Source organism: Danio rerio, chromosome 7, assembly GCF_052040795.2.
Source record: "Danio rerio strain M-AB ecotype USA chromosome 7, GRCz13ab, whole genome shotgun sequence".
Taxonomy (NCBI): domain Eukaryota; kingdom Metazoa; phylum Chordata; class Actinopteri; order Cypriniformes; family Danionidae; genus Danio; species Danio rerio.
This window is the reverse complement of record NC_141027.1, coordinates 28,863,151-28,879,853: the sequence shown is the minus strand read 5'-3', so window position 1 is coordinate 28,879,853 and position 16,703 is coordinate 28,863,151. Positions and strand designations below refer to the sequence as shown.

At 36.0% G+C, this 16,703-nt stretch overlaps 1 protein-coding gene across 2 annotated transcripts in view; it reads right to left on the bottom strand.

The window, feature by feature from the left end:
- Positions 1-16,703, bottom strand: part of ccdc102a (coiled-coil domain containing 102A) — a 112,468-nt gene that overhangs the window by 40,621 nt on the left and 55,144 nt on the right. For both annotated transcript variants that reach the window (XM_087258850.1, NM_205552.1), the window contains 4 exon segments: positions 14,814-15,031; positions 14,569-14,677; positions 7,998-8,114; positions 4,335-4,544 (listed from right to left, as the gene is read on the bottom strand). In XM_087258850.1, the coding sequence (XP_087114976.1) occupies positions 4,335-4,544; positions 7,998-8,114; positions 14,569-14,677; positions 14,814-15,031 (654 nt within the window).

The window sequence follows — 16,703 nt, the reverse complement described above, 5'->3', positions numbered from 1 at the left end:
AAAAAATAAGTCCACACACTGGGCCTCACATGCCGGGATTACATGTCTGTTGCCTGACAAATTACCTGTTCTCCAATGTTACAGATTAAGATTAGACTTTTTTTTCACGCACTTGAATATTTTAAGATTTTGGCTTTTTATTTGGCCTATAGAAAGGAAATATCAAAATGTACTTTATTTTGTCATGTTTAATCTAGGTCTGTGGACTTTCATAATGATAATACAATTATAATTATATAATACAAATCTAATTATTATACATATTTTTAAAGACTAAAATTCCTTTTTTTCTGCACTCACACAAATCTCCACCGTTTAATTCATATCTACATACTGAAGTTTTTTTTTTTTTTTTTTTTTTTTTTTACAGGGGATTTGTTTGTATGACTGATTTGCAAATTGTAAATGTATCTTTAGTGCCATTTACAGTATTTTTTAAATAATAGAGTGATTATTAAATCCCCTCTGTTAAACACAATAAACCTAAAGCTATAAACTTTACCTCATTGTAACCTAACCAAATCGTAACTACATGTAATTAAAGCATCATTTACACTAACTCCTTTAAATTGTAACTACAAGTTTGATTTTGATGTTAAAATGTTTTGTGATTTTCCTGCTGGATATGTATAGAAATTAGTGCATACGCAATAAACTATTGCCTCGTTTACATTTTAGAAATCTTGTTATCAATCGAATCAATCAACTAGGAAAATATGGCGATAAATACTAGTGAACTTTTTTGCTTATTTACATGCAACATCTTGCCTTAAAAGGCCAGTTCACTCTTAAACAGTGATGGAAATAATGTCCCTTTAAATAAACAGCATTACTAACGGTGATACTTTTTTCAGTAATGAGTAATCAAATGAATTACTGGTTCCCAGGTTACAACGCCATTGCCATTACCGACAATCAATTGTGCATTACTATAATTGAGATCACTGAAGTGGTTTTCATGCAAGCAGTGTCTCTCAGCCATAGGATCTCTCTTTCTATGAAGTGGGTGTGTGTGTTTGGGATTGGGGTGCCACACATAACCAACCAGTAATGATGAATGGTGTGTCTGTGAACGTGGTGTAACAGAACGTGATGATTGGCTTAAATAGAGTACATTTCTATTGTTTGCCAAACAGAGGCAGAGTGTGTTCACACACAAGCACACGCACAGTCAGTCGCACACACCAAAGACCAGGAGTCGAACGATGGCAAATCCAACAAATTTAAAAGGCAGCATTTGGAAATATAAGCACTACTTTTCCCTCGTTGAGGTGAAAGGCAAGAATGTTTATGTGAATATACTGTATATAATTTATATAACTCAGTTACTATTTGTAAGAAGTTACAAGTAACTATGACTGCTCTTTTAAAGGAATGTGCCCAACACTGCTCATAAATTAAATTATCCACTTTTTACTCTTACAAGCTTATTCTTTTATCTGTTAAACACAAAAAAACATTTTAAAGAGAGCTGAAAACCTGTAACTAGGGGTGTAAAAGATCACAGTTGATGCATGATCTGTACAAATCATAACCCACAGTTCAGAAAGCACATGACCCATAGATTAATACCTTTTTTTGAACTTGTAGGTTTCTCCAACATTCAATACTCTATTTCTTCCCGCATCATTCAAATCACCTGTTGAAAGCATTTTGGCTTCCCTGTAAAATATAATGATGGAAGACGTTGTGGTTAAATCTACCTAAAGGCTTGCTTAGGTTACTAAATAAAAGGTGTTTTCTGTCACCTACATTACTGCATTCAGCATAAAGCTGCACAATTAAACATTAAAAGATTGTGATGTCAATTCAAACCCGCGCAACATGAATGATAAATTATTCAAATCTGCGTTTTATCAAGAGAGTTTTTGCGTTTTTATTTTGTATAAATGGAAACCAAACAACATTTGTCGTTTCCTTTTTCTCTGATCTAAAAAAAAAAAAAAGATCCGATCTGTGATTAAAAAACCAAAGGTTTCCAGCTTTCTTCAAATATCTTCTTTTGCGTTCAACAGAATAAAGAAAGCCATACACATTGAAAACAAATAAAATGTGAATAAATGATGCCAGATTTCTCTTTTTTTGGCTAAACTCTCCATTTAATTGACATGCTAAATTCAGTCATTCTTTCGGAATGCACTTGTCTCTAAAACAACCCTCTCTGCTCATATTCATCTCTCTCTTCAGCACGCTCTTTAAATCTTTCCCACTTTTAGGCAGAAGTGAAAGAGCAGGTGAGCGAGTGATTTACAGCGTCTATATGAGGAGAGCTTTGGATCACTTCATAAATCTCTGGCCGCACTAATGGCCGCTCATAAGGGCTCTGGCCGTAAGTGTCTGGATTTCCTGACACACTACTTTAATAGAGCCTCAGCAGCATTGTACAAACACACACACTGAACAATTTATTCAGAACAGCCAATATCCAACACAACATCAGATGATCTAATGGATACGGCACTTTTACCTTCGTGACATGGCCTGAATTTATTGAAGGAGGCAGCTTAGGCCATGTTTACACCCGGTATGAAGATGCACTTTCATTGATCCGATCACACATGAACGATGCTCAATTCTGGTGTAAAAGGGGTGTAAAATATATTAAGCTTATCCAATTTCGATCACTTCTAGAGGTAAATGCATTACGCTGAAATGCTTTTGAACAGCATAGTGATCATACTCATATTTTGCAGCTATAAGAAGAAAAACTAAAGCTACTGCTCGCTGTATCATTTACTCTTGCCTCATTTCATGTTATAACACTAAATATATTCATAAAAATGAAAATAAAAAAATATTTTGCATTGTCAAAGTAGAACTCAAACAGTATCTGTGAATTGGTGCTTATCTTTGGTGAAACAAAATGGAAGTGCTTTATTTAATACTGTATATAAAATCATTGCAGTGTTAATCATTTTATTTAGTGCAAAGCAACACAGGGATACGATTTTCATCAGCAAAATGAGTGCTGCTTTATCACTTTGAGCAAAGAAAACTGATCCCTTGCACACAATTAATGATTTAATTCAGACAGAGACTAAAACTAATTAGTTTCAATTGAATAATTACATTTAATTGCAGACAGTGTATATTAAAACCATATACATTACCTGACAAAAGTCTTGTCACCCATCCAAGTTTTAGTAATAACAAATATGTTCTTGACTTCTAGTTGATCATTTGGTATCAGAAGTGGCTTTTATGAAAAGCAAAGGCCTCTAGATTAGGATTATTTTAGTTAAGCAAGTTATGATTATGCCTTGATTTTTAATTATTTAAGTATGACAGTAAGGTCTGACTTTATTTAGACAAAAGTCTTGTCAGTTAACAGAAATAATGTACAGTATAGAATATAAAGTCATGTCGCAGAGGAAAAAGAATTAATATTGATTGTGACTCCAATGATCTTGGACGACAGCATTCATACATCTCTGCTATGACTCAAATAACTTGTTAATAAAGTCATCTGGAACGGCAAAGAAAGCCTTCTTGCAGGACCCCTAGAGTTCATCAAGATTCTTTGGATTCATTTTCAATACCTCCTCCATCTTTCCTCAGACATGCTCAATAATGTTCATAACTGGTTACTGGGCTGGCCAATCCTGGAGTACCTTGACCTTCTTTGCTTTCAGGAACGTTGATGTGGAGGCTGAAGCATGAGGAGGAGCGCTATTCTGCTGAACAATGTGTTACTGAATGTAACCCCAAACCATGATTTTTCCTTTACCAAACTTGATTTCTTTGAGAAGCATGGGTCTATGCGGGTTCCAATAAGGCTTCTGCAGTATTTGTGATGAATAGGATGCCGTTCAATAATTGATTACTCAGGAAAATCTACCACTTTTCCAAATGATCAACTAGAAATCAAGTTACTATTTGTTGCTCTTACAACTGGGATCAACGACAAGGTATTTGTCTGGCAGTGTACATGCTGCATTACAAAATAAAAAGAAATGCATTCTATATTTGTAATTGTATCACTCAGTTAACAAACAAAAAAATCTAAAACTGTAAAACTGTTCACCAATTAAATTGTTTATATGATTTGTTTTAATTGTACAGCATGTGAACTGTGCAAGTGTTTTGCAATATTAGATTAAAAGATCACAGATACTGCACAAAAGAGACAAACTGTCAACCTTGTCTACTTGTGTTCCAATCAACCAAAAATCATCTTGATAGCGGATACAAAAAAGGGCTTAGATACTTTGCAACTGCTGCCACACTTCATTCACCTCTCAAGCGCTGTACAGCAGAATCTGAGATGTTGAAAAATGCTTACGGGTACGTTTGGGATTATTTGTGCTGTGTGGACGGCGTTCTCCTTCCCTCACCTTGTTCCTCTCAAACAGCTCACTCTGGATGGTCTTGAGGTCGGTGTCCAGGGCGCTGGCGGCCTGCCTGCGCTTGCGTGCCAGCTGCTCCTCCAGGTCTTCCATCTGGGTGCGCAGCTTTTTGTTTTCCCTCTCCAGAGCCAGCTTTTCCGTCTCCAGACGCTCCCGACGACCCCACTCTGCTGCATTCTCCACCTGCAGACGCTCCATCTGCACAGACATCCAGGAGGACAGGAGAGGGAAGAGAGATGTGAGAACACATTAGGAAAAAGTTTGAGGGCAATGAAAGAGTAAATTCACATCCATCAACGCTGGCATTCGTATTGAGCTGAACTGAATCATCACTGAAATAACTGGAACAAAACCAGTGTTCTGCAGAACTGAATGTGCTCTGATGTATTGAATTTGTTTCACAATGATGAAATTTCATTTCTCCCTTTCCTTTGTTGCCTGTTTATCTCTGTAATGCTGTTTTGACACAATCTAGGTTGTATAAATCACTTTACAAAAAAAGTGACAACTTAAATTAGAAGTAAAGGCATCTTTTGTGATATTCGTCAGCATATTTTTGAGAAACAAAGTTAAAAAGAACAGCATTTTATTTAATATACATACTATATACAGTTGAAGTCAGAATTGTTAGCCCGCCTTTGATTTTTTTTTTTCTTTTTTAAATATTTCCCTAATGATGTTTAACAGAGCAAAGACATTTTCACAGCATGTCTGATAATATTTTTTCTTCTGGAGAAAGTCTTATTTGTTTTTTTTCAGCCAGAATAAAAGCAGTTTTTAATTTTTTTAAAAACATTTTAGGGTCAAAATCATTAGCCCCTTATTATTAGCTATTTATTTTTTTCCAATTGTCTACCAAACAAACCTTTGTTATACAATAACTTGCCTAATTACCCTAACCTGCCTAGTTAACCTAATTAACCGATTTAAGAACCGATTTATAGAAGTGTCCTATATATATATATATATATATATATATATATATATATATATATATATATATATATATATATATATATATATATATATATATATATATATATATTAAAATATTATTTACTGTCATCATGGCAAAGATTAAAATAAATTAGTTATTAGTAATGAGTTGTTAAAACTATTATGTTTATAAATATGTTAAAAACAATCTTCTCTCCGTTAAACATCAATTGGGGGAAAAAAAACTAAACAGGGGGGCTAATAATTCTGACTTCAACTGTATGTGTACTGGTTTGGTGGTTTACAAAGACACAAATGTAATGACATGGGTAAGACTTAAGAATTACAAATCTGAGGTGGTTTATGAGGACGTCTAATGTTAAAAACATACTTAATGGGGTCTTTATATAATGTCCCACAGGCTTACTTTAAGGGTTGGGTATAGTGATAGGGTAAGGGCAGTGGTTCTCAATTCCGATTCTCGTGCACCCCATCCCCAATTTGGATTTCTTGTATGACGTTCTGTATGTCTCTCTTATTCGACACACAAGGACCAGTTCATGGATCTCTCGGTTAATGAGTTGATGATCTAAATCAGGTGTGTTAAGAAATATAATATGCGGTTTTAAAGTATAAAATCCATTTAGCCAATGAAAAACAAGTATGTGCATGTTTTGTGTACTCACATTTTTGAGTAATTTAAAAACATAAATACAGTGGGGAAAAAAGTATGTCATTACAAAAATGTCTAAAATGGACTGATGGTTGATTTCTGCGAGTTGTTCAGTAAAGGAATATGTCATTACTTTGGTTTTCAGATTGTTTGTCTTTATTAAAAACACTTTACAAATGTATTAACCCTGTTATTGTCCTTGTCCTCAGCCCAATTGCACCTACAGCTTTAATAGGTTTGCTATGCTAAAAACTGTTATTTAGAAAAGAAAGCTAAGAAATAACAAGTTTAAGTTGTTATGACTCGCATCAACCGATTAAAAACAAGAAATTATAAATACTACAAATATATAATACAAATGAATTTATAATTGTCCCCATGTTTTTGTCAATCCGGTCACATTTCCAATAAATTTAACATAAATTGCTTGCATTACATGTTTAAGGTTATGACTTAAGCTGACAGTGATCAAGCATGCAGTCTATCATTGATTTGTATGACTTCATATTAGTTTTTGTATGATTTTTTTAGGAGAACGACAAAGCTTAATTTGGGCCCTCTCACATTTTTTTAGCCGTGAAAATGTAAGTTTCTGGTAGAACGTCCATTATGTGCAGAGACATATTTAGCTAGTTGCATTTGCATAGCCTACTTTTACATTTTTCTATTTTAATTGGTCAATGTCAATATACAAATATTTAATAAAAATGGTTTTGCAGAAAAATGTCACGTTTATGTTCAGTCAACTTCTTTTTACTTTATAAGCCTAAAAAAATGTTTTATTATGCAGGTTTAGGTTATCAAAACTTTGCATTCTGTTTTCTTTTGGTTAAGCTCCTTTTACACAATATGCATTGAAAAATTCATTTATTCATTTTCGGTTTAGTCCCTGTATTAATCAGGGTTGCCACAGAGGAATGAACCGCCAACTTATCCAGCATATGTTTTACGCAGCGGCTGCCCTTGCATCTGCAACCCATCACTGAGAAACACTCATAGACTCTCATTTACACACATGACTACGAACAATTTAGCTTACCCAATTCACCTACAGTGCATCTCTTTGGACTTGTGAGGGAAACCGGAGCACCCGGAGGAAACCCACGCCAACACGGGGAGAGCATGCAAACTCCACACAGAAATGCCAATTGACCCAGTCGAGACTCGAACCAGTGACCTCCTTGCTGCGAGGCAACAGCGCTACCCACTGCGCCAATTTGAAAAATTATACCATACAATAAGTTAACTAAGTTTACTCAGTACAAGAAATTATTATTTTTTTTTTTGTTGGGCAACTGAAATGCACTGAAATTCCTATAAACTTGCTAATACCAACACTTTGTGCAGAACTCTAAATGTACAAAATATGAAGAGCCAGCATTTCCCGAGCACATAGCCACGATCAGGAAGGACTAATGCTGCATTAGCACACAGGACACCTATTAACCCAGAATGATGTTGAACTAAGTGAAGAGCTCTCCATGATTTCCTCGTTCTGACCTGCTGCTAAAAGCAGTTTAATGGGAAACCATCCCTTCCACATTCACCTTAAGTGCTGGCTGACTTTTCCTGGCACACCCCAAACTCTCCCCAGACCAGCTAGTCATTAATATTTCTTTAATGTCATTTGACTGCTGAGACGAGGCAGCGCCTGCGAAACGCCTGGATTCCTGAGGGCAGAGATGAAGGCAGGTCACCGGGGGTTTAGGAGATGAGGAGACGCAGTGGATCTGAGCCGACACACGGGAGTGCCGGCGCTCTTTAAGGAGCGCATTAAAGTGCATAATGTCACTCTCTCCTGCCAGGTTCATCTCAACAGCACCCTGCTGCTAACACTGCATGCTGGGAATGTGGCTGACTAACAGAGGGACTTGAAGGCTGGCGTCGTGCTAGCCGAAGCTCAGGAGAGACAGCGGATGGATGTTTATAGCCTGGAGGGTGTGCCGCTTTGATGTAGATCACAGTGTGTCCTGGAGTGACATTGAACCGTCTGGCCATCTCGAAACAGTGCAACACAGGTAGAAAAAGTACACGTGTTTCACCTCTGTACGAAGCTCTGCTAGTTTCTTGTCCATGTTGGTGCGGGCACCCAACTCATCCTCCAGGTCTTCAGACATGCGGCCAAGTTCATCTTGATGCACCTCCTTCAACAGGTTCAGCTGTGGGACAGATTAAAAAAAGACTATTATTAAAAGTTATTAGCTTATTAGTAGGGCCAGATAGAATCTGCAGACATTGCTATTTCTGCAGAGAACTGTAAAAAATCTGTGGATTTATGTGGAATGATTTTAGTATAACAACCAAAAATGTAACATTTAAAATAAAAAAATAATAGCTTTTTAACTTTGATTTAATATTTAAGATGCAAATCCAATTACTTCCACTTGTTTGGTAAACAAAACAAGTCTTTCATATAATATCTCTACTAAAAGACAGAAAATATTACTTTACAAACTGTATTGTAAATAAATCATATAAACGTTTTCATATTAGTCAATATTATTACTCAAATGATTTTTAAAAACTGAGTAAATATAAATTTGCACATATTTACACAAGTAAATAAATAGACTCAATGATGGGCTAAAATCAGTGTTAATGTGAATGTGACAAATGTACCAGGCTAATGTACATATTTTTATGAAACAAGTTTGATTTTCTGACATGTAGATGCTGCATGAGCACTTTGGCCCCTTGGGTTTATTGTATACCTATAATTTAAAGCAAGATTTGTCAAATTTACTCAGGCAAGAGACTCCTGATTTATTTGTCTAAGACTAATGTCACAAAGTAATAGTCTTGATGTGATGATAGTCAGTCAGCTACGATGCTGGACCGACCCAAGATGCAGTCCATTCACCCGTGATATCTACCACCATTAGACTCACCATCACTCATGGCATTTAGTGCCTCTAATATCCATTTGCCAGCCATAAATCACCTTCTTTTATTAATTCAGACTAAAACGGATTACCACCCTCCCAGTAGGTGAATGGCATAGCCTACAACCACAGAACATGAAAACATGAGCAGCATGAAAATAAAGGTGTAAAAACAAATGCATAATGGTCATTTGATCCTATTGGTGCTTATAGGTTTAAATGTCTAATGTTTAATCGAAAACTATTTTTAACAACAGGTGATTGTAAATAAAGCCATTTTGATGAATGTCAGAGACTGTAAGACATAGAAAATCTGCAAAGTAAATTTTAACAACATAGTGCTAATGTAGTTTCCGTGAAAGTAACTTTTTTTCCTGTTAATTAACTCACCTTTAGGCTATCAGAGAAATTTTGGTCAAATTTGGTAACACTTTACTTGAAGGGGTGTTATAAAGGACATTACATTTCATTCACATTCATGATGTGTCATTATAAAGGTTTAATAAAAGTAAAGTGTTACCATGAATGTTCACTAGTGCTTTATCTGACAAGAACCTTCCTCTTCAAAGTGGATTAAATTTATAAAAGTAGATCAGATTAATAATAATAATGTATGAAATAAATCATCTGCAAGTGTCTTAATATTAAGAGTGATATTTTTTCCAACACAATACCTCAATGAAGCACAGTAGGAGAAAGAGGTATTACATTGTTTTGCCCGTGTCTGTATTTTTTGACTACCAAAAGGACTGTAGTCATTGAATAACATTTTATGAATAACCAAAAACCACAGTTCCAGCTAAAACAAACCTTCTTTATAATGTTCTACTAAATTGCTTTCTCACTGCACATGCAGAAAACTTCCCAGTTTCAGAGTTTACATGTCCCATCACATGGACTAAAACAGGGGTGTCAAACTCAGCCCTGCATAGTTTAGTTGCAAACCTGTTTCAACACACTTGTAGGTTACAAAACAAGACTGAAAGACTCAATTAGTGTGATTAATTATGGTTGGAACTAAACTGTGCAAAGCTGCAGCCCTTCAAAAACTGAATTTGACACCTGTGGACTAAAACACGATTTAAAATGCCTTATTTACCATGCTAATTTCTACAATGCAAATATAAAGCTGTAATTGGATTTGTGACTTCTTTTATTTTCGACTGGGCTTCTAGTCTTATTATTCAGATCCATGTAAACCGAGTCACTCTCTCATTTCTAACCTTGTGATCTTTAGTAAAACGTCCATCCCTCGCTTTTGTCTCAGAATATCTGTGGCATTCAAATAAGCTACACGGGCTGTCTGTGTGCCAAACTGTGCAATACTCTGAAGATGTAGTTGGTATTCAAACAGATTTAACATTCTGATTGTGAATGAGCCTGCTTTTTAAACTCATTTCACAGTTGATGAAACTCAGTGAAACCGCGCTCGTTTAATATGACTTGTACAGACATTCTGTGGCAATACGGTCTAGAACATTTGCCATTAAGGAAGAGGAGCACTTCGGTCAAAGTCTTCTCTCCGTGCGGCGTCTCACACTCGGCGTACTGTGACTCAAACGCAGTGATTAACATTCGCTGCAGGTCGTGAGCTCACACAGCTGGGCTGAGGACAGGCAGCTCATCTATTAAACTAGCGAGTGTGGCGCGCGCACGCTTCCTACTCATCATCTCATGGTATTCATGCACATCCTCATGGGTTGAGGTTATTAAAAAGAGAAGCAGATCCCCTGCAACTCATCATCTCTCCGCTATATATGCCTGTGATGAGGTCTAGGTATGTGATGGTGAATCAGTCCCTTCTTCTCTCTATGGAAGGCTTGTATTGAAAGTCAGAATTTCCCTGGGCCCAATCAGTGTGGCTCTCTTTCATAAAATTGCTTGACTGAAAGAAATACTGAGCAGTGAAGCCTAACCATTCATAAGCGATAGCAGGCTGAGTTGTTCGTGGGTAAAAACTGCCCCCTAGTGGTGCTCTATCGGAGATGCATGCTGTAATATTTTAGATGGAATGATTTAATGGACTTATGGACCTAAATGCTTGTGGTTAAAGGGATAGTTCACAGAAAACTGAAAATTTATAAACTATTTAATCAGCCTCAAGTGGTTGCAAAACTCTGAGTTTATTTCTTATGTTGAACATGAACACAGAAGAAAATATTTTGAAGAACACTAAAAACCTGTAACCATTGACTTCCATGGTAAGAAAAACAAGTAGCATGCAAGTCAATAGTCCAGAATATATTCTTTTTGTGAAGAGTCTCTAACAGGTTTGGAACAAGTGAAGGGTGAGTAAATGACAGAATTGAATGTTTTGACAGAACTATCCCCATAATGCCTGCCATTTTATATTTTATATATTTAGGTGTCATTTTTTGTCTGTAATTAAAATGTAATTAAAACACTAAAAAAAATCATGCTGCCTAAATAGTCTTTTGTTAAATCTAAATGATTTTTTCTAGTCACCTCAACTTACATCAACCTAACTGACTAAAGATATTAAGTAAAACTTTGCATACCTTAATCAAAATTAGCTGAAACCCAATTAACTTATTAAAATAAGTTAAAGTAACAAAAACCCTTTATTGTTGTGACTTTGTCTTTTTTTTTACAGTCCAGGGCTAATAGATTTCTTAGAGTGGAATGCTGGATAACCTGATCAATCTGAATTTAATTATTTTGAAAATGTGATTGGTGTCACAATTACCAGTGATCTAATCCTTGCAGATTGCTGGAGAACTACACATCTGTCACTGAACTGGACTACAAATACCATCATGCACCTCACACACACACACCAGTTCATGATTCCCCCTTATTTCACACACAGCTGGTGATTCATTATGGACTGATTACCTGTACTTTATTTTTACCACACACACACAGCTGAGTCTTGTAAACCTGTAACTTTACGAAGCCCTGTCTAGCCTTGTTATTGACCTTTTGCATAATTTTTTTTGTTTCCATTTGTTTTGCCACCTGGGTTGTGGCTGGAAGGACATCAGCTGAGTTAAAACATATGCTGGATAAGTTGGCAGTTCATTCCACTGTGGTGACCTCTAATGAATAAAGGGACTAAGCATGAACTACCCATCAGTTACGTCGATTCATTCCCATTGATGAATTCTCTCTCTGTGCCTTATGGGATAGGCGTAGCGTGCATCAGATGCGCACTTTCGGGTACGTCTCACATACTGTTTTACGAATTCGATGGATTCAGAATTACTGCTTGGCTAGCATACTGATTGTAACATACTACATAGTATTGAAGTATGCTATTTTGGATGCAGTCACACATTGCTGAGTCTTGTTAACCTGTAAGTTAACAAAGTGTTTCCTTGTCTTGCCTTGTATAGCATGTTTTATTGTTTCCGTTAGTTTCGCCCCCTGTCCTGACCACTTGCCTGTTTTTGACTACGTATTGTGGATTTCCTGTATACTTCTGTTTGCCCCTGTTTTGACCGTTGCCTGCCAGACTAATCTGTTTAATAAACTGCTTGTGAACTCACAAATCCGTCGCCAGAGTCCACTCCACAACAACTGGATGGAATATTTTCTTCAACATATAAAATGAAATTATTGTCTACCTTCGATTACACTAAATTTGCATGTTAGAACACTGCAACTAGCTATCAGTAAAGATGAATTTTTAGGAAAACAAAAATTAAGTAAAGACAAAACTTGATATTTCATAAAATGTCGTGGCATTTAAAAAAGCTGAAATATGGCACTGTCCCATGAAAAATGGGATGTTTGGTCACTGGAATGTAAGATCGGTGCCTCTTATAAGAAAAAATATGACATCTGGAAGTGAAGATGAAGAGCTGAGAGGTTTGATGAACAGGCCACCGGAGGACTGAACCCTGTGCACTTGCTCAATGCATTCTTCCTGCTGATTAAAGCTCTGACTAGAAATTGCCCAGAGGAAAATTGGACAAGGCCAAGGATTTCATGCTCTTTTAACATGGAAGTGCTGGAGATCAGTTCCTCATGAGAATAACATGTGTTAGTGGTCTGGCTTCAGTACTTTTTTTGTTATTTGCAAATCCAAAATGATCCACAAATAACAAACAGAGCACTAAAGCCAGAATACTAATGTTCACAATTAAGGCTCAGCGACTGGTGTCTTGACTTGATGCCGGAAAATCCACCATTCAATAAATGAAGCCAGAAAGATAAACGCTCCACAGCTGTTACGAAGCCATTTGGCTGCTGAAATAAATATCCAGCATATTTCTGAAAGTTGGGCGACACATCCAAGTTCATTTTTTCCAGCCTTGCTGCATTTAATATATTTTTATGCAACTGCAAATCCTCAGAAAGGTGATTTATTTTCCATCAGAGGAACGTAATTGCAATCTAGCAGTCACTTTTGGACAGTACAGTTGAGATATTTACGATGCAGTATAAATCTGCTTAAAAGCAATCAAGCCATTTTCTACACTATTTGTCACTAAATGTCTAAAAGGAAAGTTTATAATATTGCATGATTTTATATCAACTGTAGAATTTCTGCAATCTGAAGGAATAGGCTTTATATACAGATTTTAGAAAACTGTCCGAAAACAAGAACGGGGGTTGTTTAATAGCTTTAGGACAACTTTTTGAAAGGTTTTTAACTTCTTCAAATGCTGACAACAATATAGCATATAACATTGTTTTTTTTTTTTCCTGCTTTAGTTGTTTTTTCCCTCTTTAACCAGGGTTTCTACAGGTTTCACCAAGTACAATTTAAGACTTTAAGACCTTTTTAAGACCATTATGAATGATATTTTAAACTTATACAGATCTATATGCCAAGGATTTTTTTCTACTAACACAGTTGGTCTAGTGGGAGAGATTTTTACTTGTCCAATCATAAAATATTTCATTGGTTAACGATATTTTAGATTTACACAGTTCTACATGCTAAGGTTTTTTTTCTAATGGCCCAGTTAGTCTGGTGAAAAGGATTTCTACTCGCCCCAACAAAAAAAATTCAATTAGTTGTTTCTTAGTCACATATTTTACATAATGTGTAATAAGTCAGTTGTATTGACCTTATTTATATTGACCTTACTTGGTTTCGAACTTCCTAGTCATTTTTGCCATAGGCAACTGAGCGGGAATAATAAATGGCAGAAAACTGTCAAACTACTTGCTCAACAAACAAGGGTTTGCACGACTAAACAAAAAAAGTAGAATAATATAAGAAGAAAATTCCAGTTTGCAACATTAACCAGCTGTTTTTAATGTCTAAAAGTGAATAGAAGTGAATGAGACCGGAAGTTTCAAGCCAAAAAGATTCAAATGGCTGCGCCTGCTCATACGCAAAAAAATAAGGTGAATACATACTCATTTTTTTTTACTCTACTTATAAGCTCTTTAAAAGCTATAATAAACCAAATATATGCACATGCAACAGTCTATCCAGGTGAGTGTCTTCCACCTACATATGGTCTACACTGAGAACTTTTGAACTAATTTCATAGTAAAGAAGATAATTAAACACTTGGTTATAAAGCTAATTCATTAGCTATGACAATATTACTCTAAATGACAATGGAAGATAAGGCCATCTAAATTTTACCAAAAACAATAGAGATGTTATTTGCATTTATTATGATTTCTGGGTATATGAAACCCCTTTCATCAATTTAACTTTTAAGAGAAGCATCTGGTTTTTGACCCATTTATTTCCATCTTTAATTTGGACAACAGTTCAAATCAAATAAGTTTTTTTTCCCCTCACCTGTTTCAAGGCCTCTTGCTTGCTCTTGTTCAGCTCCTCATATTTGAGTTTCCACTGGCTCAGCTCTGCCTCCAGCTTCTCAATGTTTTTAATAAGCGCATGTTTATCTCTAAGAGAAAGAGGAACTCATGAGATGTTTGACACAATACACAGCACAGATCATCATCATCGCCATGACAAACAGACTGCTCTGACTGTTCTGTTTTTTTCACGCATTACTGCCACTTGAACAGTGGATCTCTTACTCTCGTTCTTTTAGCAGGACTTTCTGGGATTCATCCAGGCGTAGTTGGAGAGCGTTGAGCTTGCTGGTGTCCTCCTCCAGGGCAGCCAGATCCTCCCACAGCAGTCTGTTCCTGTCCTGCCGGCTGAGGGCAGAGCGCAAGCTACTGGCACTGCGACCGTCCCACGAGTCTGGAGCCTCTGACTTTGCCCTGAGAAGAGCCTCCAACAACTCCATCTCCTTAGAGAAAGACAGAAGTAAAAATTTTGAACACCACAGTAAAAAAGATACTTCCAAACAGTAATGGTTCCTAATATATATATATATATATATATATATATATATATATATATATATATATATATATATATATATATATATATATATACACACCTTCAAAAATATATATATTAGCTTTATTTAGATTGCTGTTTTATTTAGATTTTTTGATGCGGTCTTAAGGGTGGCACGGTGGCTCAGTGGTTAGCACAGTTGCTTCAGCAGGAAGGTCGCTGTTCGAGTACCAGTGGGGCCAGTTGGCATTTCTGTGTGGAGTTTGTATGTTCTTCTTGTGTCTGCATGGGTCTCCTCCAGATTTTCCCCCACAGTCCAAACAAGTGCACTATAGATATTGGACTAACTAAATTTGCCGTTGTGTATGAGAGTGTATGGGTTTTTTATCTTAATGGAGCATATGTTTAACATTTTTAGGTTTTTAAGGCCTGTGACTGTATGAGCATATAAAGACCGCCCAAACTCAGTCTCGGAGGCCCAATGTCCTTCATAGTTTAGCTCTAACTTGCCTCAACACAGCTGCCTGAAAGTTTTTAGTATACCAGGATAGAGCTTGATTAACAAGTTTAGGTGAATTTAACTGTGGTTGAAGCTAAAATCAGCAGGACACCAGCCCTCCAGGACCGAGTTTGGCCACCCCTGGTGTAAAGCATTCAGGCATGAGGAATTGTACAATTTAAAACTTGAATTTAAACATATTTTATTTATTTATACAATGAAGATGCTATGTAGTGCAATTTTACATTTGATTGTTCAATTTCTATACATGAAGTCTTACAAAACTGAGCTATTCAAGTCACCTGGTGAAATTGTACTCCTATCACAATTAGGGATGCTCCGATCAGGATTTTGGAAGTATACTAAGTACCGATTCCTTGTCAAGGTGATCGGCCAATACCGATTCTAATTTTTTAAGCTTTATATAAGTTTGTAACTGCATGAACACAATTACCATTTACCATTTAGATCTCATCTTACCTAAGATAATAAATTTAAGATGTTTCACAAATGTAATGGTCAGAAGCAGGTTAAAAAAAAAAAAAAGAAAAAAAGAAAGAAAGAAAGGTGCTTCAAATAAAATGTTTATTATAATTATAGATTTTTTTTTTAATGGTAAAAAAAAGTGACAACACAATTTGGAAACATTGCTTATGTTGTAGCTCTGCTGATGCATAACCCAGGCGTGCACATGCATCTTCCTCTGCTTGTAAACTCGCAAACAAACGGTTATGAGATCGATCTCTAGCCGATCAATTGGAGCATCGCTAATCACAATATATATCGTATAAACATAGTACATAAAAATCTAAATTCTCTTACAAAAGTATAAACAAGTCTCATTTAAAATTTAAGAATTTAAAAGAAAGTTTTGTAAACGATTCTGATACAGTGTTGCCTTGTCAGTCAATGAACAATGTAAAACCTCAGTTGTGAAGCAAAACCAGCTGAGAAACACTGCCATAGTCAACGTTCCAAAACAATGCAAACAAATCAAAAACATGCATTAAAACAAACCCAAAAGCACAGACTTTGATGTTTGTTTGTTCTTAAATCAAACCGCAGAACAGCCATTTCTCCTGTCATCCACATAACAAATATCACATTGCACCTTTCCTTT